At 32.6% G+C, this 26,019-nt stretch overlaps 1 protein-coding gene across 8 annotated transcripts in view; it reads left to right on the top strand.

Annotated features, from left to right (window-relative positions):
* The window catches only part of RALGAPA1 (Ral GTPase activating protein, alpha subunit 1 (catalytic)), a 252,183-nt gene that overhangs the window by 96,561 nt on the left and 129,603 nt on the right, over window positions 1–26,019 (top strand). For 5 of the 8 annotated variants that reach the window (XM_008573965.1, XM_008573919.1, XM_008573910.1 and 2 more), the window contains 3 exons: window positions 12,849–12,989; window positions 22,455–22,622; window positions 25,774–25,898. In XM_008573965.1, the coding sequence (XP_008572187.1) occupies window positions 12,849–12,989; window positions 22,455–22,622; window positions 25,774–25,898 (434 nt within the window). The remainder of the gene's footprint in view (window positions 1–12,848; window positions 12,990–22,454; window positions 22,623–25,773; window positions 25,899–26,019) is intronic. The other 3 variants (XM_008573959.1, XM_008573952.1, XM_008573944.1) reach the window with 1 other exon arrangement.

The following is a 26,019-nucleotide window of genomic DNA, read 5'->3' as shown; positions in this document are numbered from 1 at the left end:
TCTTTGACTAAGTTTAAAAGCCACTTGAGGCCTTCCCAACTGGTCAAAGCATCAAAATTTCATTAGCCCGTAATGATAATCAAAAAAGTGTGTGTGTGGTGGCAAGGAAAGGTGGAATTAAAGCTCTTCTTTACCAAAAAGTTTAAGCCAATAAATATAGAATTAATGAGGGAATTGGAAAAATCTCTGTTTTGTAACCTTAATAGATTTAAGCAAGGATCATCAGTAGATGCTAAAACCATTAGACAAAAGATTGCTTGGGAAGAGGATATTCATTTGTTGTCAAGGATTATCTCACAGAGTATTTACACTTACAAAGGGCCATCACCTAGTCAAGCCTATATACCTATCCTCCAGTTTTTAGTACACATAGGAGATAGAACAAGTTAAATGACTCCATGAGGAAACAATTAAAGAAAACTAGAATGTAGTACATTTTATGATGATTGGACTAGACTCTTCTAAAAGACAATATCTTTTTTTTTTTGTTTTGTCTTTTTGTCTTTTTGTCTTTTTGTCTTTTTGTCTTTTTGTCTTTTTCCGTGTCCGGCAACGGGTCTTTTTGTCTTTTTGTCTTTTTGTCTTTTTGTCTTTTTGTCTTTTTGTCTTTTTGTCTTTTTGTCTTTTTGTCTTTTTGTCTTTTTGTCTTTTTGTCTTTTTGTCTTTTTGTCTTTTTGTCTTTTTGTCTTTTTGTCTTTTTGTCTTTTTGTCTTTTTGTCTTTTTGTCTTTTTGTCTTTTTGTCTTTTTGTCTTTTTGTCTTTTTGTCTTTTTGTCTTTTTGTCTTTTTGTCTTTTTGTCTTTTTGTCTTTTTGTCTTTTTGTCTTTTTGTCTTTTTGTCTTTTTGTCTTTTTGTCTTTTTGTCTTTTTGTCTTTTTCCGTGTCCGGCAACGGATCGCAACCCTCAGTGTTGCCCCCGTACCGGACCGGGGACCGGCAACGGGATCGCACCCCTCGGTGTTGCTCACAATATCATTTTTAAAAAGTTAGGAGTAGGGTCTGTTTTAGATTAAAGAGACAAAGACCAAGTGAAGTGAAGTGCGTGAACCTTGATCAAATTCTGGTTTGAAAAAAAGTTATAAAGATCATTTTGGGGATGATTTGGTAACTCTGAATATGGACTGGATATTAGATGGAATTATGGAATTTTCGTTTATTTTCTAAATGTTTTAATGGTATTGGTTATACAGGAAGATGATCTTACCTGTAGATGAATCCCGAAATATTTAGGGGATGAAGAGTCATGGTATCTGTAATTTAATTATACATACTTCAGCAAAAACATATGTACACATGAAAAATAAAGCAAATATGGCAAAATGTTAAGAGTTGTTGAATGCAGGTACAGGTATACATGTGTACATTGTAGTAGTCTTTTCACTTTTTCTGTATGTTTGAAATGTTTCTTAATAAAAAGTTGGGAAGGAAGAAGTTTTTTTAAAAAAATCATTAGATGACCTGTACTGCCAGCAGAATAGTGAACTTGATATTCCAATCTAATTGGAGCTATTAGATTCCTTGCTCTGTTTTTGTTGTCCTGCTGGGTTTACAAAAAGTAAGAAAAATCTCTTAAGACTCTCCTTCCTTACCCCACTTCCCTGAAAAATGGATTAATAACCAGTAAACACACTGGAAAAGTGGGATGCCCCTGAAGCAAATTGCTGTTAATTATTTCTGGGATCCAGGCTAACACCTGCTGGGCAAGCTTCTAGGTTGTAAGGCTGAGCTGAAGACTTCCATATTAAACTGAGGGTCTTGACAAGGGAAAAGTTGATTTCTGGTTGATAATGCTTCTTGGCAGTTGGTACCTGAAAATGCGAGTTACTTCTGGAGGGGTATAGTCACAGTTGGGCCTCCAGAATTCAGCAGCTCAAAATCAGCCGAACAGTAGCTCACAAAGATTATTCAATAAACAAGAAAACAAACTGTGTTAATGAGTTAGGGATCTAAATCTCTTTTCTTTTTGCTAACAGACTTTAATCCTTAATATGGGAATATAATTTTTCAGACTGTAAAATAACCATGTTTGAGATGCTTAAAGAAAAAATAATAGACTCATAAAAATGATTAGCTATAAGAAAGAGAACTTTTTGAAATAAAATATAATTGATTAAAGAAAAAAATTTCAGTGCATAGAGTAAACAACAGACAAGGTATAACTAAAGAGAGAATCAGTGACTTAGAGACTTGAAGAAATTACCCAAGACAAGGAAATGGGAAATATGAAGGAGAGGTTAAGAAATATGTAGTATAGGGTGGGAGGTTCTAATGTATCTAATTGGAATTCCAGGAGAGAATGAAGGAGAGGCAATATTTCAGGAGTAACAGATAATTGGTGGAAGATAGGAGTCTATAGAGACAGAAGCACATAATATACCAAGTAGAATAAATAAGTAGAAACCCATACCTAAATGCATTGCAGTGACACTGCAGAATGGAAAGGCAATGAAAAGAGCTTAAAACTTGCAGAGAGAAAAAGTAGATCACCTGCAGTAGAATGACAGTTATGGTGAAAACGGTGTTCTCAGCACCAACAGTGGAAGACAAGACAGTGGGATACTGTCATCAAAGTGCTAAGGAAAAATAACAGTCATTATAGAATTGTGTACTGAGCAAACTTACCTTCAAGAATGAGGGTTGAAAACTGATAGTAAGTGAATTTACTACTGACTGACCTTCACAAAAGGAACTTCTATAGAATTTGTCAGGGAAGAGAAAAATAACCGCAGGATTAGAGAAGATACAAGAAGAAATAAGTGATCAAAGAAATTGGTAAATGTGTACGTAAATCTAAATAAATATTACCTGAATACAATAATAATAATTATCATTCTGGAGTTAAAGGGTAGAATTAAAATACTGGTCATTCATAGCATTTAATTCAGGAGGAATTTGGTAAGAATATAAGTGTTCTAAAATCTTTGTCTTATTCAGGGTGGGGCAGGGAGCTGGTGATACTACAAAATTCACTTGAGACTTTAAAATAATGCAGGAAAAAGAAAACCCAATTAAAAATGGGCAAAGGATTTGAATGGACTTTTCTCCAAAGAAAATACACAAATGGCCAGTAAGTGCATGCTCAACAGCACTATCCAGCAGGGAAATGCAAATGAGAACCACAAAGAGATACCACTTTACATACATCCATTAGGATGGCTGTTGTCCATCAAAATGATGTACAGTAACAAATGTTGGTGAGGATGTAGAGAAATTGGAATCCTAGTTTTTTGGAATGCTAGTTTTTTTGGAATCCTAGAAATTGGAATGCTAGTTTTCTCTAGCATCCTAGAGAAATTGGATGCTAAAAAAACATTGCTAGTGGAATGTAAAATGGTATAGCCACTTTGGAAAACAGCTTGTCACTTCCTCCAGATGTTAAACATACAGTTATGTGCCCTAGCAGTTCCACTCCTAGGTATTTACCCAAGTGAATTAAAGAGAGGCTGCTCTCATCTATTTCATACACTGCTGTCAAATTAATCTTTAGTCTAAAGTGCAGTTTATTCCCTATCTCCTCAAAAAGTTTATGGCCTTCCCAGACTGACAGATTTATATTCATATGCCTTACTCTAACATTGGGACCAATTCTGATTTACTTTAATGGATGTTTCTAGTATAATTTCTCACCATTCTCTTTTTCTATGTATGTAAAAGCCAGAAAAGAACTACTGGATAATCCTGTAAACACAAAGAATTTTAGATTTGGCCTTGTCTTTTAGCAGAGGTATAAACTGATAAAAACTGTTTTTAGAGATTAATTTGGTAATGTTGCACGCTGTTAATTTAAGCAGAAGCAAATGAAACCTGAAGTGGTTTGCTCCATTAATTTAAAGCCGGACCATGAATGAAGGACTTAACAGTTGAGTTAAAGAGAGTAACAAAGTTGCCTAAGCTAGAAATCTGGGAGTCGGGCTTCAACTGTTCTCTTTCTCCTGTACCCAGAAATCTGACTGAATCATCCTGTACTGTTGATTATACCTTGAGTATCTATCACATTTCTTCACTACTCTCCATTTCTACTGTAGTTACCTTGGTCCAGTACACCATCATGCCTATATTGCTGCAAGAGGGTCCTAACTTGTTCCTTGCATCAGTCCTCCACTGCCTCCAGATCCATTTTCTACCTAAAAAAAAAAAAAAAAAAAAAAGGGATGCAAAAAAAAAAAAAAAAAAAAAAAAAAAAAATGAATTTGACCTCCGTATCTCAAACCAGCAAGTGGATGGCAATGCCAAGAATGATGTAAATATATTACAATCTGAAATATATTAAGTGCTCTTTAGATTCAAAGACTGCATAAATACAGTGAAACCCCATAATTATGGATGCTAAAAAAAAAAAAGAAAAAAGAAAAGAAAAATCTGATGGATGTAACTTCTTTGTTTACATCTTTTAGTGACTTTTTTTGCTCTTGGGTTAAAATTGAAAAATCTCAACATGGTTTATAAGGCTCTTCAGGATTTGACCCCTACCCACCTTTCCAGTCTCACTTTATTCCATTCTCCTTTATTCTTTACTTTCCAGCCTGTTATACTTCATTTACTAAAGTGGTAAGAGGAAAAAAGTCTACCAAACTAAAATTCTGTTGCCAGCAAAATTATCCTTCAAAGGTGAAGAAGAAATAAAGACATTCTTAGACAGTGATTGAGGGAATTTGTCACAGAACACTTGCCTTGCAAGAAATGTTAGAAGAAATTATTAGGAAATTATTAGGAATGAAAGTAATAAAGGACAGAAACTTGGATCTACATAAATAAAGGAAGAATGTTAGAGAATGAATGAATTAAGGTAAAATAAAATCTTTTATTTTTCTTAATCTTAACAGCTAATGACTTAACAAACCAAAAAACACTGTCTATTAGGTGATTATAACGTAGGTGTAAGTATAATGACTGACAGCAGTATAATAAGGGATGGGAAGAAGGAATTAGGAATACACTCTTGTAAATTACTTGCAATACCTGAGAAGTGGTACAGTGCTATTTGAAAAAAGACTTGGATTAGTTATAAATTTATATTGCATACTGAGGTGTAAGCACTAAGAAAGGTTTTTTAAAAAGTAATATAATTTATATGCTATGAGAGAAGGAAAAAAAGAATTATATGAAATGCACAATTAAAACCAGAGAAGGCAGAAAAGGGTGGAATATAAAAAAAATAAAGAGCAAGGGCAGTGAATAGAAAACAATAGCAAATGTGTTATAATGTCAATATAGCTATATCAATAATCACTGTAAACATCAGTGGTCTAAATACACCAATTAAGAGAGACTATCTTAATGGATAAAAAGAGCAAGACTCAGCTATATGAGGGTACTTCAGAGATTGTGGAAAAATAGAATTAGAAGATAATATGAGTCTTTCCATGAACTTTTTGGAGTACATTTACATGTTGTCTACAAGAAATCCACTTAAAATATACAGATTTACTATTTTTAAATATTGGGATAACCAGTAAAAATTGTTTGCTCTAGGCTGGCCCGTGGCTCACTCGGTAGAGTGCGGTGCTGATAACACCAAGGCCACAGGTTCGGATCCTATATAGGGATGGCCAGTTTGCTCACTGGCGGAGCGTGGTGCTGACAACACCAAGCCAAGGGTTGAGATCCCCTTACTGGTCATCTTTAAAAGAAAAAAGAAAAATCAGTGAGGACATAGTTGAATTGAATAGCACCATCAGTCAACTGGACCCAATTGACTTCTGTGGATTGCTTCATCTAACAGTAACAGATTACGCGTTCTTTTCAAGTGCAAATGGAATATCCAGCAAGGGAAACCACATTCTGGCTCATAAGATATCCCTTAACAAATTCAAAGGAATAGAAACCATACAAAATATACTCTGACCCCCTGGATTTAACTAGAAATCAATAACAGGTAGTTGGAAAACTCCAAAGTAATTGGAAATTAGCAGAAAAGAATCTAGTTTCTCACACATGGGTCAAAGAGAAAATTTCAGGAGAAACTTTGGAGTATTTTTAACTAAATGAAAATGAAAATGCAACTTATCAAAATTTGTGGGATACAGCAAAAGCAGTGCTTAGAGAGAAATTCATAGCATTGAAAGCATATATTACAAATGAAGAAAGATCTAGAATTAATAATCTAAGCTACCACCTTAGGAAACTAGATAAAAGAAAAAAAGAGCAAGTTAAATCCAAACTAAACAGAAGAAAAGAAATAAGAATTAAAACAGAAATCAGTAAAGTTGAAAACAGAAAATGACTAGAGAAAAAACAAAACTAAAAGCTGGTTCTTTGAAAAGATCAACAAAACCAGTAAACCTCTAGCTAAGTTAACTAAGAAAAAAGAGAGAAGTTACCAACTATCAATATCAGAAATGAAAGGGGAGCCATTACTACTGATACCATAAACATTAAAAAGATAATAAAGGAATTTTATGAATAACTGTGACTATAAGTTTGATAACCTAGATAAAATGGACCAATTACATGAAAGATACAATCTACCAAAACTCATGCGAGGAGAAATAATATATAATCTCAATAGATATTATCTATTAATGTCTATTAATGAAATTGAGCCAATAACTGATAACCTTCCAAAACATGAAGCATCAGGCCCAGATGGGTTCACTGTGAATTCTACCAAACATATAAAGAAGAAATGAACAATTCTTTACAATTTCTCCCAAAAAGTAAAAGTAGATGGAATACTTCCTAATTCTTTCTATGAGGCCAGAATTATCCTAATGCAATCCATCTCAACAGGCAAAAGAAGAAAAACCATATGATCAGATCAGTACATGCCAAAAAAGCATTTGTCAAAATCCAACATCCATTCAAGATAAAAACTCTAAGCAAACGTAACAATAGAGAACTTCCTCAACTTGATAAATCTGTAAAAAACCTCTTTCACATCATGCTTAATGGTGAGAAACTAAATTCTTTTCTGCTAACATCAGCAACAAGGCAAGGATGTTCACTCTCACTATTCCTATTTAGTGTCCTTAATGCAGTAAGATAAAAGGTGTACAGATTGGGAAGGAATAAATGAACTATCTTTGTAAATGACATGATTATTTATGTAGAGAATCTGAAAAAACCTCCAAGAACTAAAAAGCAATTATAGCAAGGTTGCAGGATATTGGATTAATATACAGAAGTCATTTGCTTCCTAAATATCAGCAATGACCAATTGAAATTTGAAATTAAAAGCACAGCATCATTTACACTAGCACCAAAGATCTCCAGAACAATTAGATATAAATACAATATGTAGAAGATCTATATGAGGAAAACTTCTGATGAAAAAAAATCAAAGACAAACTAAATAAATGGAGAGATATTCTGTGTACATGGATTAAAAAACTCAATATTGGCGAGATATCAGTTCTTCCCAACTTGATCTATAGATTCAACACCATGCCAAATTTTTATTCTATTTTGTGGATATCAACAAATTGATTCTAAAGTTTGTGTAGAAAGACAGACGACCCAGAATAGTCAACACATATTGAAGAAGAATGAATTTAGAAGAGTGACAGAACCTGACTTCCGAACATAACTGTAAAGGTACAGTAATCAAGTCAGGTTGGTATGGGTAAGAGAAAAGACAAGTGGATCAATAGAACAAAATAGAGATTCCAGAAATAGACCCACATAACTAGGGTCCACTGATATTTGACAAAAGAACAAAGGCTATTCAATGGCAAAAGGAGGGTCTTTTCAACAGATGGTGCTACATCCACATTTAAAAAAAAAAAAAAAAATCTAGACACAGTCCTTACACCTTTCACAAAAAATCAGCTCAAAATGTATCACAGACCTAAGTGTAAAACACCAAAGTATAAAACACCAGAAAGATAACATAGAAGAAAACCTAGGACACCTTGGGTTTGGCAATAGTTTTAAGATACACCAAAAATAGAATCCATGAAAGGGAAAAAATTGCTGAGTTGGACTTGATTAAAACGAAAAACTTCTGCTTTGCCAAAGGCAAAGATTAAGAGAATGAAAGGACAAGCCACAGACTGGGAGAAGACCTCTGCAAAACACTTATCTGAAAGGACTGGTTCCTAAATATACGAAAAAATTCTTAAAACTCAACAGGAAGAAAACAACACCATTGAAAAGTGAGCAAAAGATCTGAACAGACACCTCACCACAGAAAATATATAGGTGGCAAATAAGAATATGAAAAGATGCACAACATTATGTCATTAGGGAATTGCATATTAAAATGAGACACTGACACCACCAAATAATGGCAAGGATATGTAGCAAGAGGAACTCTCATTGGTCACTTTGGAAGACATGTAGTTTTTTTCAAAACAAAACATATTCTTACCATAGGATCTGGCCACAACTCTCCTTGGTATTTACCTAGATGAGTTGAAAATATGTTCTCAAAAACATCTGCACATAATTTATAGCAGCTTTATTCATAATTGCCAAGATGTCCTTCGTTAGATAAATGGACAAACTGTGGTACATCTACACGATGGAATTTTATTCAGTGATAAAAAGAAATGAGTTATCAGTCTGTGAAAAAATATGAAGGAACACTGAATGGATATTGCTGAGTAAAAGAAACTAATTGAAATGGCTACATACTTTATGATTCTAATTATATGACATTCTGGAAAGGTAAAAACTATGGGAACAGTAAAAAGATCACTGGTTGCCAGGGGCTAGGGGTGGGGGTAGGGGTGAGGAAGGATGAGTAAGTGGAGCATGGAGAATATTTAGAGGCATAAACTATTCTGTATGATACTGTAATGATGCATATGTGTCATTACACATTTGTCAAGACCCATAAGATGTACAAAAGAAAGAGTGATCCTCTGTTGTAATAAAACTGTGGACTTTAGTTAACGGTACTGTATCAACATTTGCTCAGTAATTGTAGCAAATATACCATGCCATTCAAGATGTGTATAATCATGGAAACTGGTGGGGAGCGGTAAAGGGTATGTGGGAACTCTGTGTTCTTGCCACTTAATTTTTCTGTAAACCTAAAACTGCTTTTACAAAAATGTGTATTCTTTTAAAAATGTACATATTCTTTTGGAACAGAAACTAGTTTAGACATTTGAAATAACCACAGATTTACCTGTGATAATTTTAGTTTTTAAAGTTTGTATCATTGTCCAACTCTTTTAATTATTTTATGACTTGCATTCAGAAAAATAAATCATATTAATAATATTTCTGACTTTAATTTATATTTCTCTTTTACACAGTATTCCCTTTAGTAATAAACCTGGTTCCTTTCTTGTTAAAATTGTGATATTCTTTCTCATGACTTTGAATTACCCAATAGAGTGGTAGAATGTGTGACTTTTTCAGACTAACCTAAACAGCTTTGTTTATACTAGTGACCTTATAATTTATGCGATGCTAGTATTTAGTGTATGTTAACATTTGTAAAGTAATAATTTTGTCATATAATATCCAGACTTATTTTACTGGTTGCTTTTTAGAATTTTCAGATAGAAATTGTAAGAGGATTTAACAATTATTTTTTATTTAATAAGGGCAACGTGCCTGTATTTAAGAAGTATTTAACATGACAGTCCTTTTATCCCCAAATACTCAGTATAGATTTATTAACAGAAATTCTGTTATTAATATTTAACTTAATTTAAGAATTTAATTTTTAAAATTTGTTTGGAGAGCATATCTAAGGTTTTGTGTGGGCCCACAAATATTAAAAGAGGTTGCATTGAATATAGGAGTTATTTAAGAACGTATTCATGAGAAGCAATGTAGCTTGTTTGCAGTTATGATTTAGGAACTGGTATCCAACTTTTGGAGCAAATATATCACTGCTTTTGTTTTCAGATTTTTGCTTAGTTTATTATAATAATGGACCTAAATTTTAGGACTTCAAAAGTTATTTTTGACAATAGATAGGAATGTATACATAAAGTGAATTGTACTTCGTTATAAGTAGGGAGAAGTGTGTGTAATATTTTGGAAAAAAGAAAATGCCAGAGTTGCCTTCCTCATGTTTGTTTTGTATATTTATGTGCTTTTAGTAATCTGTCATATTTGCTGTCCATGAATTTCTTATGCTGTATGGGAACTATGAAGTGAAGTCTACAGTTTTTGAATAGTATGTATGGCCCAAGGTGAATTTATGTGGAGCTCATTTATTTTTCTTTTTTGTTTGTTTTGTTTTATTTTTTTGAGAGGAGCAAAGATAGGAATCCTTCAAGAACTGGCATGCTCATGAGTTTGAAAATCTGTTTTTACTCTCTGATGGTATATTTTCCATGCTGCCCTTTTATGTACATAAAGCGTATTACAGATTTAAGGTCAACAATGCATGTGATTTAGGAATGTATGCATTAATAAAAGAATGTCAGTAGCTATACAGAGATTTTTGACCTAAGAGTTTAGATTAGTAAATCCCAAAATATCTCAGTATTCGTTGCCTTAGCTAATTCATTGTAAATAATTTTCTATGGTGAATATTGCACAACTGTGAGGCACTTGATGGACTTCCAGGTATGCGTTAAGATCCACAGTTTTGTAACAAAAGGAGGAGTACATTTTTGAAGAATTCATTCCAGATCATAACACAAACTTATGGCATTGCAAATACAGAAAAAGTTCCAAGGGAAATGCTTAAGGTGTTCCTTCAGATAGGTTGTAGGAAAAAAGGAGCAGAAGAAATTGTTATCTACAAGAAATTATCCCCAAGGAAAAAAAATTAAAAATTTATAATTTAAGTGGAATCTAAAACTTGATTTAATTCAGTTTTTTAAAAAATATCTTTAAAAGTCATATGCAGTTATAACTACAGAAGGTATTTTACCTTCTGTGTAAATGGTACGTTAAGTTTTGCCTGTGTATTTTGTCTTTGCTCTAACAACTTTTAAAGAGTTATTATCTTGAAGTCAACATAACTTTTATTTCAAATTGGGTTATAAAATCGTTGGTCACTTTTGTAAGAACCAGCAGCTAGTAGGAAAACTCAAATAGGGCCAGATCCTGGCATCCTGGCATTTTGTATATAAGTTCAATTTTAAGATACACTTATCTTTAATGTATAACATGGCAAGCCACACACTGAAGGCAAATTGTTGCCATTATCTTAACATATTCCAACCTTTCACATTTTGCTGCACAAATTTACCTATACACTACTCTTAAAGAATTCTTCATTTTGCCAATATTCATAAAATTTTTTGGAAAATTCATGATTATCTTTTTCCAGTTATAAACCATGAAATACATTTAGTTTTTGGTTCAGTTAGTTTTCATTTTCTTCTCTATATATCTTCACAGTCTGAAACATGTTTTGTGTTTTTTTTAATGATTGTGTTGGATTCCTGCCCAAATATAGATGTTCAGTAAAGATTTATTGAGTAGATATGTACCTGGCACTAGGGATTCAAAGATAAGAGGTATATGGTTCTTAGATTTGAAAAGTTGGGGAGGCTGACATAAAAACATACAGTCCACTAAAAATAGATTGTAAGCTTTACAAAATCAGGAATTCTTGTTTGTTTTTGTTTACTGCTATGTTGCCAGTAGTTGTACAGGAGAATCAGAAAAGCTTCTTAGATGAAATGATATTTCAAGTATGAAGGTGTTTGTCAGGAAGAAAAGGAGATCAAGGACATTAGCAACACACAAAGCCATGATGTTATGATGAAAGAGCATGAAATTTTTAAGGAACAGTATAAAATTCTGTGTATCAGCAGCATGGGAGGATAGTAGAAGATGATGAAACTTCAGTGAGTGGTAGACTGTAGCCAGGTTCTAAGGCCTTGTGTGACAGGGTAAGGAATTAAGGCTTCAGGGTACCAAGTGTTTCCAGTAGTCATGAAAACCCAGGATTTTGAATTGATTTTAATACTCAAAATTTTTTTCCCAACATCACTATTACATTAGATATTATGCAGTATTGTTTGTCTTGTATTCGTACATAACAATATATACAAGTATAATTTCATTTAATAAAGAATCTCTAAATTAAAAGTTAAACTCAAGGAAGTATAAACTTGATTAATTTATTTTTAAGTGAGCTAAAATTTGTCTTTAATTTTGTGCACTTTCAAATGCAACTACGCATGCAATTTTTTAAAAGCAGTCCTGTTTAAAGTTTTTTATCTTTAAAACATAAACTTTTAAGTTTTTATGTTAATGATTTGAATAAGCACAAAACTGTTTATTTTTCTCAAGAACCTGATTCCTTATGCTGATTACAAATTCTGTTTTCAATAAATGTTTCTACTTAAAAATTTTAAATGATACTATTGCAGTTTACTCTAAATAAGAGATACTGATTTGATTAAGTATTCTCCTACCAGAACAAACACTAACCATATATTTAAATCCTTCTGATTATGAATTACATAAAAATTTCTAAGAAAGCCCTGTGAGTGACTTGGAAACTTTATTTGGGGAAGAGTATGAAAGTAGGAATGGTTTGTTTTAGAATTCAGCTTCATTAAGAATGGCTCTAAATTGCCTAGAGAAATGCCCAAATATGGTACCAAAATTTTCTTTGAACTAATAATATTGAGTTCTTTTCAATGTTTCCTTTCAATGAATTTCTCAATCCTTGGTTTTGAGAACATAGTGCTAATTAAAGTGTTTGCTGTTTTTTAATGCTTTCCCATTGTAATTGCTAATTATAAAAAAAAGAATTTTCCTGCTTTACACCAAAAAATTTACATTCAAAATGTTGTGTGTGTTCTCGGAATTCTTTTCTTACAGCTTGCCAGTATTAGCCGTGCTGAAATGTTTTAATTTAAAATTTTCTTCCTTGTATCTTTTAGTTTTCTCTGTTGCTGCTTTTTCTGTGACACAAGGCTTTCATTATAGTCACTCTTCTTTTTTCCTTCCCCACTTCTTTCTTTTCCTTTTTTTAAAGCCATGAGAAGCCGATCCATTGGTGAATGTGCTCTGCCATCGGCCTATATACGCAGTGCTAAAAGTGCTCCTGTTCTGATCCATACTTCCAAACCCTTCTTGCCTGATATTGTTCTCACTCCCCTTTCTGATGAGCTTTCAGGTAGTGCCACCTCTGCTAATTTCTGCACCACCTTTTCACTTTTTAATTCTCTGCTTTCAAATTTTGCTTAATCAAATAAACTCTTCAAAGTTAATTTCTTTGGGGGGAGGTGTGGGAAACTGGGAAAGTGATTGGAAATCAGCATTTTGAGTTATTTGAACTCTAATGCTATACTTGCAGTTCATTCTGGAAGTGCTAAGTTTAGTGCTGTGCCAATGTCCAATGTTTTGGGTTGTAAATGGCCAATTTTTTGCTTATGTTTGATATTTTTCTTCCTTTCAGGTGGTTAAAAGAAGTAGTAATGTCTATTTATATCATAGATGTCTCACAAGAGATGACTGAAGATAATCAGAGCTTTGACTTTTAATTTCCCATTGTTTTGACTAATGATATGGTAAATCTTAAATAGTTTATTCTCTATCATCTATAGTAATGGAACTAAGTAAGAGCAATCAATAATTGGGAAAAGTACACTATCTAAAAATTTTTGGAATAAATCTTTATATCAGATATAATAGTATGTAGGAGGCTAAAGACTCATTTTCAAACTATTCTGTGAAACTGTGATTTCCAGAGAGCTTTGAAATCTGCTCAGTTTTCCAATTCTGACTCAAGTCCTTGATCCCCAGTACTGGGATGATCTGTTTTTTATTAAGGTTTAATTAACATATAGTAAAATGTATAGATCTTGGATTCAGTCCAATAAGTTTTGAAAATTGTACATACCCCTTTAACTGTCATCCCAAACAAAGTATAGAATGTTTCCATTACCATAAAAGTTCACTAGTGACTCTTTTGAGTAAGTAACCACCCACTCCCCCCACACTACACAATAATCACTTTTTGATTTCCATCACCATAGGTTAGTTTTATCTTTAAAAAAAAAAAAAAATAGGGGCTGGACAGTTAGCTTTGTTGGTTAGGGTACAGTGTTTATAACACCAAGGTCAAAAGTTTGTTTGGATCCCTGTACTGGCCAGGTGCCAAAAAAATTTTTGTTTTTCTTTGTATGAATAAAATCATACAGTGTCTTATCTTTAAGACAGAAGCAAACCTGTGGGTACAGTTACTGTGGAAAATGTGCTAAATGTGCTAGCTCAAAGAAACTTGTACATTCCTGGGTACTTTCCTGTGAGTTAGGAATGCTTCTCTGACATTGGCCATTTTTTCTGGGTTCCTTTTTTTTTGAAAACCTATCTCCCTACCCCGTCAGTTTCTAATGGACTGTAGGCTTATGTGAGGGAAGGTACATTTTTATTTATAATAATGATATGGCAGGCGAAGTCCCTTTCACTATCCCTAATCCCATTAAGATCAGAGATTTCTTCCAAAACAACGTGAGTAAAATAATTGAGAGTTGTGTATATGTAGATACAGAGGCATATCTACATATGTCTTGTGTTTGGTATTCTTTGGAAATATTGTAGGTGAAAAACCTTAGTATTTGCTGCTCTCCAAATGAAAAAATAAAATATTGAATTGTTGGATGTTATATGTTTTCTAGTTTAGGATACCTTGACTGGGAAACAGTTACTTCAGAATATTCTTTATGACGTTTTCGAGAGGTGTTCACGTATTTTTAGACTGTAATACAATTAATTAGAAATAGTTTATAATGAAATTGGTAGTTGATTTTGCAGTTAATTCATGACAATAATAAAATAGAAAATTTGGTCTCAATCTAAACCAGGATGCTCAATAAGTATTTGATCTATGAATGAATATATTTTACACCAGTAAAATTAGACAACCTGAATATTTTAAGCTATCAGTGCAAAAAAGTGGTAGATTAGAAAATATGTAGGTGGACTAATATAAATTTTAATAGATGGGAGAAAATGGCATGTATTTTTGTTACATACAATATTTAGCTACCAGTGAAGAATTAGGCTATTTTGTCTCTTTAGTGTTTCATTGAAACACTGTACTTTCCTAGGTAAGTAGCACAGATTTTGGTTACTTACATCAAATTACAATTTAGGTACTTAAATTGGCAAACAAAACAATGTTTCTCTTCTTATAACTAAATTAGATACAGCTAAAAGAAACTCCCAGTTTGTTGTAAATTTCTCTTAGATACATTTTTTGCTTCAAGCTTTTTAAAAAATATATACTTAAAGCATTTCATGCAAACCATTTTGACATGTTTTAAAAAATTAAAATGAGTTTTGGCTGCTAATTCTTCAAAGTTTGGTTGGATCAGATATTCTACTACTCTGTTGAAAAGCTGTCAGAAAGATTTATTTTTTGGGCCGGCCCGGTGGCACACTGCTACAGTGCGCCACTTGGGAGCGCGGCAGCGCTCCCGCCAAGGGTTCGGATCCCACATACAGACCGGCCGCTCACTGGCTGAGCGCGGTGCTCACTGGCTGAGCACGGTGCGGGAGCAACACCGAGGGTTGCAATCCCGTTGCCGGTCCCGGTCCGGTACGGGCGCGACACTGAGGGTTGCGATCCGTTGCCGGTCACGAAAAAAGACAAAAAGGAAAAAAAAAAGAAAGATTTATTTTTTCTCAGAATCTTAAGTACTTTACAAAATTTCTTGTCTGTACCTTAAATAATACTCTGGCAAATAACTAAGTGCTAAAATATTTTTTAAAAGCTAAAATAAACAAAGATAAGGCTATTTCCTTTGAAATGTTTTAAAGTAGTGCCTTAGCCAGATGAGAGAAGTTCCTGTTTTAGAATTCTTGCTTTGCCATAAATACATAATTCAAAAAAATTACCTTTTTTTTGTGATTTAAACATTTATGAAGAATGTTTAAAATAAATTTTTTAAATGACAGTTTTATTTTTTGTTTTCCCTACTTGTGGTAAAATGCCTTCAGTGATAAATTTAAAGATTTAGATAATGTTGAGACATCAGTCACTAAAGCAAAAGAAACTTTATATCTCATTATCAAAACAATAAATATTTATTTTAGAAAGCATGGATTATATGGGAAAGTATATGAAAAAGTATGATAATCTTCCAAAACCAATGCTAATTTATTGATAAAATCCTTTTACTGCCAGTTTTTTCTGCACGTGTACATATAAAATATAAAAATTAGAGTTAGTTATTTTGAATTTAAAATTATTTTATTCTTAGCACTTAATAGAGGCAGGGAGCTTATTTCAAAACAGCAGCAAAACCTCTCCTTTCCTGAGAACTGAGTTGTGAATGAAGTCATTTTATAAGCTGATGTATAAATATAGTGTACTTTGCAGGAGCTGTAAATAGGTGTATAGAGGAAAATATTAAGATCCATAGTGTACATCAATGTATTAAAGGCCTTCAGAAGTCCTGTTAAAAAGACAAAAACAAAACTGTTTAATACAATATTTCTCAAGCTTATTTAAGTATAGAGCACCTTTCCAGATACACATACTGATATCATGTAGCATTCAGAATCCAGAGAGAAATTTGGAAAACATAGAACTAACCTCATAATTTAAAAAATTAGTAGTATGAAAATTGTACAGAATTTTTCTTATACCAGTTTACATTGTAGAAATCTGAATTATTGGATTAGTTATTGCCCTTGTGGTTCTTGGAGGCAAACAGAAGGCCTGGAGTTTGCCTTTTAAGTGTTAGGTACATTGAGAGAGAGAGTGGGAGGTGGGGACAGGGAAGAGAGTGAAAGGAGTTATATAAGTAGAGATTTATAAAAATAGTGCTAAATTAAAAAATGAAAATCTCCAAAGTATTAGATTCTCAACCAAAGTATTTAATTGCTTATGTTTTTTCCAAGGTTTGGGTAAATTTTACTTTAGTTGATATACAGAGAGAATTAATAAGGTTAGTGAACTGTATAAAGGAAAAAATAAATGTTTTTCATGGTTTTATATCTCTCCCTCATGTGAGAAGGCTTAAATGAAGTCATAATAAAATATTTCCTGGGTGTATCTCCAGTATCAGTAGTTGAGGTTTCTGTACCTACTTCTCCAAAACAAAAACAAAAAAACAACCCAGCAACAACAGCAACAAAAAAAAACCACAATGAAACTGCACATAGGCAATCACTCTAGCTTTTGGTTAGAAGTAGAATTTGTCAGAAAAGTATCTGATGCTCTCGAATAATTTTGAGGGTAAAAGGAAATTCCTTTTAATTCCTTTTTTATTTAGTATACTGAACTCTCTAAGAATGGATCATCAGGTTTGAAGTAGCCTATTTTGTCCAGCCCTTTTTCTTCTCCAATATGCTTAGTTAGATGTCCATTCTACCTACATTGTTGTGAAAGTGATGCTATGTTATAGCTTTATATACAGCTATGTGCTAAACTAGTTGAATAGCTGAATATCCTTAACGTGTTTTTCTTAAGCTGTGGGGACCAGTTCAATGATATTGACACTATGTCAGTGACACTGTTTCTTAACATCAGATTCACTATAACAGTTGAAAACTATATTTTTTCAGGCCCTTGCCTCAGATTTTGATACAATATGCTGGGGGTTGCACACACATCTAACATCATTTTTTACAACTCTACTAATTCTGGTGTCTGGGTAAGCGTACTCTCCCTGGCCTCTCCTCCATTGGCCATTGAGAATTACAGCACTTAGATATGTAATTTTACACATTCGGTAGCCCAGCCTAGCAGTCTTTATTTTCCTGATAAATGGATTAGAGAGAAGCCAGAAATCTTAATCATCATTCTTAAGTAAATTAGCTTTTACTGCCAAAAACAATGCCTTAATGAAAGAAGGGATATAAAAGAAAATAAGCGTGGTGGGCAACTGACTTTGTGTATACTTCTGCAACTGTTTCTTATTTATTATTTTCTAATCAAGTACTATGGTTTTGTCACTCTGAAATTAAACTTACAGACCCACTTTCTTTCAACCAGTTCTCAAAACTAGTGATTTGTTTGCCATTTTTGTTGCTGTTAGACTCTAGTCTGGGCCACATCTTGTAGGCTGCTAATGTTTTGGGGCTGATTTCTTTTGATTAATTTAACAATGCTTTATTATTTGAATTGAGCTCTGTAGAGCAAAATATTTTGATATTTGTTCTTCTGTATTCTATCGGGAGAAAGAAGATGCCCCTATCCTATTCCTAAATTCTGCCTTATCAGGAGAATTTCCATGTCTAATCAAACAAGTAGGCCCTTTATACAATCAAGGAATTTCTTTCATCAATATGTAGCTTAATATTTTACAGCTTTCCCACCTGTAATAGCATAATTTCACTTGGTTGGTGTTTTTTTTTTTTTGGCTGAAATAAAATAATTTAATTTTTTTAAAAGAACATCTCAAAAATTAGAAGCTAACTTAAACATGGCATTATATAACACTATAATTTTCTTAACCTAAAAAATATATTGGTCATTTGTCTATGTACAGAGTTTAAAAGTCAGGAAAACAATATTAGAAGGATAAAAGAGAAGATAGTTTAGTGGGCTAAATTTTAATGTTTTAAAATGAAAATTATTTATTGGAGCTTGGTTTGTTGCTTTGAAGTCTTTTCATGTGATTTCAGTAATGTAGATACTGCTTTCAATTACCTACTAATTAAAATCTAGTCTTGAAAAGCCATAGAGTTTTGACCAGCCTCTGTTAATGATAAAATTTCAAACATAGTTGCTCTGTAAGGTTCTTACCTTGAAGGTACATTGCCATTGTTACTCAAATAGGCAAAAACGTATAAAATTGTCTAAAGGAAATGACAGTTTCCTTTAGGTAATTAACAAAAAAAAACTTGTTTCAAAATGACATCAGTTCCTATGTAAATTAATTTAAATGATTTTATGAATTCAAGAGCCATGAAAATGTTATTACTGAGAGCTAACATATGTGCTTGACCAAGAAAAGAATTTAATTTTGGTAAGAAAGATTTTGGCCCTTGGTATTCTGTAAATCATTTCAGAAATTATTAAATTTGCTAGTGTATGTTAGTATTGTAACTTAAGAGGTTTTTCCTAAAGAACTCTCGATTTTTACTATTTAGAGCTACTCATTTTTTATATAAAAGACATGGTTTTTTTTTCTACCAGTATTTGTTAAGCCCGTACTATGTGACAAGTAGTCTTTGAAGCAATGGGGATATTGTGATGAACAGGACAGAAATCCTCAAGAAACTTAAATTCTAGTGAAAGATGAATTTTTTTCTTACACATTACAAGCTGATGTTATACTTTGATGTACATCTTACTTTTCAAACTAGCAAAGGAAACTTTTCTTTGAAATAGAATATTGAAAATAAACTATTTTTTATCCGGAAGTAATTTCCAACCCTCTAATGCTAAACATTAGTAAGAAAACACAGAGATAAAGCTTGATGTTTCTGTAGGTTTGTAGGCTCCACAAGAGGCATTTTTTGAAAATGTGGTTTTTTTTTATTTGTTTAACATGTTTTTCTTGTTTTGCTCATTAAATGGTTTCTAATACTTTAAATTAAAATAATTTAATTTAAAGGCTTGTGTTTTCCAAGTTAAAATATAAACAGAATAATTAAATTGTTTTGAAGGACATTTTTATTTAAACCTGATGCCACCATTATTTTTAGCAATACAATACAAACTTTTTCAGTTGTTTTCCTCTATATAATTTACTAATATTTGTTTGGGCTAGGTTTTGATTTCTTAGAGAAAGATTTATAGAGATAAATCACTATGCTGCTTTATGGTTTCTTAGTATACAATTAATTTTTGTAAACTTTTTATTTAAAAAATTAAATTATTTCATGAATACATAACATACATTACTCAAGATTAAGAGTATATGGTGTAATTTTTGCCTTACTTCATATCACAACTCTTCACTTTTAGCTGTGTAAACTCATGCCAGTCACCTAAAACAGTTTTCTTTATCTATAAAATAAGAATAATAACACCTATTTCATGGGGTTGTTGTGAGGGTTAAATGAGTTGTGTATGTAAGGTGCTTAGAACAATGTTAGCAGGTAGAAAAACACTGTATGATTTAGCTATTATTTAGTCTTTTTTTCCTCAATGAATTTCCAGGTTATTTGCTTAACTAAATTTAAAGCTTGTTAACGTCAATTATGTTTTACTCAAGTGCTGACATTAGTTTCCTATCAGCAATTATTTTCTTCCTTGATTTTATATAACGAATATTTTCATGTGCCCACTTAAGAACTATATTTAAAGCTTAAGACTTTAAATGCAAATTTGTTTAAATTCTTCATAACCACATTATTGGTAGAAAAATAGTTCCATTTTTTTTAAAGCTTTTAAACTCTTAAACTTGCACAGAAGTTTTAGATATTCATATGTGGTTATAAAATTTTAGGAAAAAATCACTTAGGCAAAAATAATGGTTTTCTAATACACAAAGTGATGGCTGGGTTTGGGAAGAAATTCCTAAAAGCAGAACTTCATAGTAATCTTTCCTGGCTTTTTTAGAATGGAAAAATTATGAAATTTTAACAAAGGAAACTAAAAATTATAACTAATATTCTACTTTTTTCTGAAGTTCATGTATTTGGTCATCTCATAACATTAGATTTTAGTGCTTTGAAATCTTGATTTTGAACTTTAATAAAATAAAATCCCAACTATAAAATTCTTTAAAATTTTTATAGAAAAGCTATGTAGTCTTTATCCTTTGCTGAGTGCTTTAGAATATTTTGTGGGAAGAATCGTGGAGTGCATGCTGAATGTAATCTGTCCTCAGGGCAGAGGTTCTTATAATCTATTACAGGAGATATAATCAGAATATTTACCTTTGTCAAGGCGCACAAATATGTGTGTGTTATCTGCTGCAAACGCAAATACTTAATGAGTATAAATGCATAAATGTCAACTTTGTGAGGAAATGTTTTCTTTTTCATTTAGAAAAATTTCTGATTGGAGTGCCTGAGGAAGAAAGCCAATGTCGTTATATTCCCCTCAGCTTAAGGACAAAAAAAATTTAATTGTTTCAATTCCAGATACTATATATTTGACCCATTTGGGAGCCTACACATACATCTTCAGGGAAATACTAGAATTTTGGTATAATATAAACCTCCATTGAGTTGAATTTAGTGTAAAGTAAATCCTTTTGGACCTTGTACAAAGAGGGTGATATTAATGATATCATGACCAGCCTCCTTTCATTTATAACATGGATCCTGAAAATACTTTAAATCACTATCCCCATTTTATCAATGAGGAAACTGGTGTCAAAGTGTAGAGTATGAAAACCTGAATTCTAGATCTAACACCATCAGTAAATTACTTTGTGACCTTAGACAAACCAGTGCTTTACTCCGGATCTAAATTTTCTCATTTTGATTCTTCTGTTATAGTTCTGTTACTTTTAACTTTTGTTTTACAAGCCTAATAAGTAGCAACATAAGTAGAGACTTCTCAACTCTTTGTTCTTTATTCATTATGTTTTACTGCCTTCTGAAGACAAATTTTTTATAATTTCTAGGTAACTTAAAGACCACAATGGATTCATAGACATTGTGTTTTACTTCTAAAATTTTTCTTTAAGAATTTGTATGTATCTGAACAATTAAATTTGCATTTTATCTTAGGATTTTCAAATTCATAAATATTTTTTAGGATTTACCATATACTTAGCACTTAAGGCAGTGAAAAATTGCAGTTACATGGAACACAGCCTGCTTCTCAAATTTCATGGTTATAAATTTGAGAAAGTAGCTGAACCTTTCTAGGTGTCAATTTCCTCATTTGTAAGAGAGTTAAATTAGATCATCTCTAAATGTCCATTTTGACTCCAAACTCTGTGGTTCTTAAAAAGAGATGTAGGAAAGCATAGATAGAGTTTTTAGAATTTGATGGTTGTTGAATGGGAAGGGCCAGTAATAGGCGGGTAAGGTTTCTTCCTAGCAGATTTAAATGGTGTTTTTGCCAAAAACAGAAGTACAATTAATTTTTTTTATAATGTATTGACTATTTGATGGCAATGAATAGATTTTAATACTGTAATAAAATAAAACACCTTGACAGAACAAGTAGTTTCGTGACAAAGAGACCTTTAGGAAGAGGGTAGAGATTTCCATTTCTAATATGTGATCAAACAGATAGGCAAGATTTGAAGAAAAGATTGTGCTTCTTGCCTGCTTAGGAAGGAAGCAGGGAGTGAGAATCCATGAGACTTTACAAGGGGATATTTAGATCAGCTTCATGTGTTTAGATTTTTTTTTCTGCTTGGAGTTTAAATAAGTAGGAAAAATTGAACAACAAATTCAAATTGCTTGATTTATTGGCACAGCTCTATCTTTAACTGCACTTCCAAATGTTTTGTCACCTCACTGTTTCTATGCATGATAACATTTTAAAATGTGTTTTGGTAGTTTTCTAATTCATTGATACTACATGCTATATTGGCTTCTGCCCATCATTTTTTTAAAAACAGATTTATATTTCTAATTGATTTTCTTTCATGAACTTACAAAAAAAACTCAGAATTTTTTTATTTTAAAGCATATGCTTAGGGTGTGGTTGAAATTAATACTTATTTTTTAAATTCATATAGTTTCTACTCTGTATAATTTTTCTCTTTTACAGATATTGATGATGCTCAAATACTTCCCCGCTCAACTAGAGTTCGACATTTTTCACAAAGTGAAGACACTGGAAATGAAGTTTTTGGTACTTTGAATGAGGAGCAGCCATTGCCTCGAAGTAGCAGCACTTCTGACATCTTGGAACCATTCACTGTTGAACGAGCCAAAGGTGCAGTTCCTGTCATTGACAGTTCATCTCGTCATGCACCAAGCTTGCAGAGTTCCACAGAGTCTTCTTCAATAACTAGATCCACTGAAAGCCACATCACTGATACTCATAGCAGGGAGTCTTCTCTGGAAGTTGGTGATAGCATATATGACCATCTTTGTCATTTAATAGGTCCAGTAGAACTTGCAGATTCAGCTTTTGAACAAATCCAGTACATTGACCTTGAAGGAGATGACGATCTTCTTTCCTCTCTGAAAGAATATTTTAAGGAAAACCAGGAAAATCATAGTAAAAGTGAGATAGGTAAAGATGCAGCCTCTCAGGAAATAATTATTGCAGTAAATAGGGATGAAAGATCATCCTTAGATAAATTAGAATACATAGATCAGGAAATTATATCAGAAAATATCACCTCTTTTGTTGGGACACCTGAAGACGTACATTTTCAAAAAGAGCCAAATTCAGCTGTCTTCGTGACACCTAACCAGTCAGACAGTTTTATGAGAACACAGACTTCTGAAAAATCTGAACAACTAAACAGTGATAAACAGTCACCAGAGCCTAGTTTAGATATCCCTTGTGATAAAGAAAAAAGGAAATCCCTGTATAGACAAACAACCACAGAATTAGATGCCTGTGTAGATATAACACTAGTTGAAAAGCTTAAGGGTGTGCAAATGAATGAAAAAGTTACTGTTCCACATGTTGTGCATGCCAAGAAAACTACAGTAAAAGCACCCCTTAACCGTAGAATGCCTCATGTTACAAACACTAGCAAGCTTTCTCCAACTAAAAGGAGCTTGTCCGAAACAGTAACTCATAGAGCCAAAATTATGAAAATTGCTACTAAAAAGCGAAATAGTGTTCATGTTACTTTTAGACCATCTACTGAGTCGGTTCAATTTTATAATCCTCTGGAAAACAAAGAGGCACCCTGGAAAATGAGACTGCGGAAACTCAGTGGCTTTAGTAGTAGTAGCAATAGCAGTACCAACAACACCCATACCAGCTCCAGTAGTGGTACAGAGCTAGTAAAACCTGGTGTATACAGGCCTCTAGATACAATTAGTGCAGCATCAGTATGTAGTAAAATAGTGAAGGAATCCACAGAGATTCCCACCAATGCATTACAAAAAGAAGGAATTGCAAGTAACCAGTTAGGTAGTCGTAGTACTCTTAGGTCATCAAGTCATGAGGCAGGACTACAACAGGGCTCCCTGGGTGGCGTTTATAAAACTGTTGTACATGCTCTTTCGAAGCCGAAGGCAAATGTTTCCCCACAGAGGCAGAACAGAATCCCACCAGAGGCTCCACTGAGGGATCTGTACAGTCATGTAATGGGCTATTTTGGAAGGAAAGCTGCAGGTGAGCACTAACAGTGTGCAGAGCGCAAAAGGAGAAAGACAGCACCAGTTTGGCTTAATGCAACTGAAGCAAGCTATAAGCAATCAGAAAGCTTTGGGATGGTCACTGCTTTCTCTCTGTTTGGTTATGCATGCGCCTTTTCCCAGCTGTATTTTTCCCAGCATAAAATGTTTATTTAAATTACTAATTTCCCTTATAAGGCATTTAGTTAAACCTCTTTGCTGCTGAACAACAAGATAGAAAAGAGGAGGATACAGGAAAATTTTAATGACCTTTAAAGGCTACCTAATCAAATATTTTTCTGAAAGGTACACCACAAGTCTTGAAATTAAGTTTATTATGTTCTCCACACTCTATTATAGTTTGTATTTAAAAGGGCACCAACTATATCTAATTGAGTTTATTTATTTTTTACTCACGATTTATTTGGTTTCATATTTTTCTTGCTAGAAAATTACTTTGACATCTAACACAATCAAAATCAAGGTCTACAACCAGCACCAACATTATAGTTAACTATCATTGAAGAGGAAATTATTTCCTAAATCTCAAAGTAGATTTAGTCAGTTTTTATTTAAGCCATTTCCAGACATGCTTAGGCGTTTTAGTTTTGCATTCATTTGTATAGAATGCAAGTTATGCCCTTGAAACACTTATTACTTTCTTTTTCCTGGGATTTTTTTAGATGTGCATAAAGGTTTCATGATAGCCAATCATGATTTAAATATGGAACCTCTATGGACAGATAACAGAAAGAAAGCAAGATTATGATAACTGTTTTCTTTTATCTTGATTCAAAATTAAAATAATTATACAGATATAGAAAATTAACTTTCAGCAGTAAGGTAGGTTTTGATTTTATTTGTTTTAACATGGTTTTTGTTAGCATGATTAACTACGCTGTATAATGCATCTTGCATTGAGCCATTAATGCCACCTGAGGGCAGTATTTGACAGCTTAGCAAAGCCTGGCAAGTAGTATAAAGATAATGGTATTTCACAGTGAGCTTCTGACCAGTGTATTTTCTTAACCTGAAATGCTTTGTAGTTTATTAGGAATATAAACAGTGCTGATTTTCTTTTCATTGCAGAGAAATCAACTTTTCAACAACATAGTAGGGACATAAACAACATCTTCTATAAGTTAGTTTCTAAAGTTTAAAACTTTCTTGTTAATGTAAATCATAATGTAGTCATAAAAAAATAAAAATAACTATTTTGGTTGTTTTTGTTTTAAAGAAAAACCTTTCTGAAAATAAACCTTTTTTCTTTAAAGCACTGAAATTATATATTATTGTGGATAGAAACAACATTATATCAAAATTACAGAATTTTTATTTATAAGTATCCAAACTTAAATGCATTTGTGTCCCACTGAGATTTGCATAGATTCAAGAGATTTATTCCTTGCAAATATTCTTTGGGAAAGAAATGGAATTGTAAATCATTAAGGCTCAAAATAGAAGCATGGAGGCAGGAAGAAAAATAAATATACCAGTTTCTTTATAGGCAATATTAATCTAACTTCAACTAGTGCTTATCTATAAGCTTTCTTGCTATTTAAGGTTATACTGAAGATTGACTAACATCTGCTTAGTTAAATGAAGTAAATATCAATTTACTAATTCTTAAAATTAAATCTAAAGGGAGGGAAATTATTCATAAATGCATGTTTGGCAAATAATTGATATGGCATAAGTACTTTGTTTTGGGCTATTTTTGTTTCAAATTTAGAAAATGCAGTTAAGTCTTTCCTCACTATATATAGTTATTTATTTATTTTTAGTCAATAAAGAGGACATGAGCCCCAAACTACCTCCTCTTAATAGTGATATTGGCAGCAGTAGTGCTAACGTTCCTGATCTGATGGATGAGTTTATAGCAGAACGACTTCGAAGTGGTAATGCCTCGGTGAGTTTTATTTTATTTACTTGGTTTTAGAGAGGAAGGTGGAGAAACTAAAAGATATTTACCTGTGTGTGTGTTTGTGTGTGTGTGTGTGTGTGTGTGTGTGTATATATATATATATATA

This window comes from Galeopterus variegatus, unplaced genomic scaffold, assembly GCF_000696425.1.
Source record: "Galeopterus variegatus unplaced genomic scaffold, G_variegatus-3.0.2 Scaffold54, whole genome shotgun sequence".
In the NCBI taxonomy this organism is placed as follows: domain Eukaryota; kingdom Metazoa; phylum Chordata; class Mammalia; order Dermoptera; family Cynocephalidae; genus Galeopterus; species Galeopterus variegatus.
The sequence above is the reverse complement of the archived record's forward strand: the minus strand, read 5'-3'. Positions and strand labels throughout refer to the sequence as shown.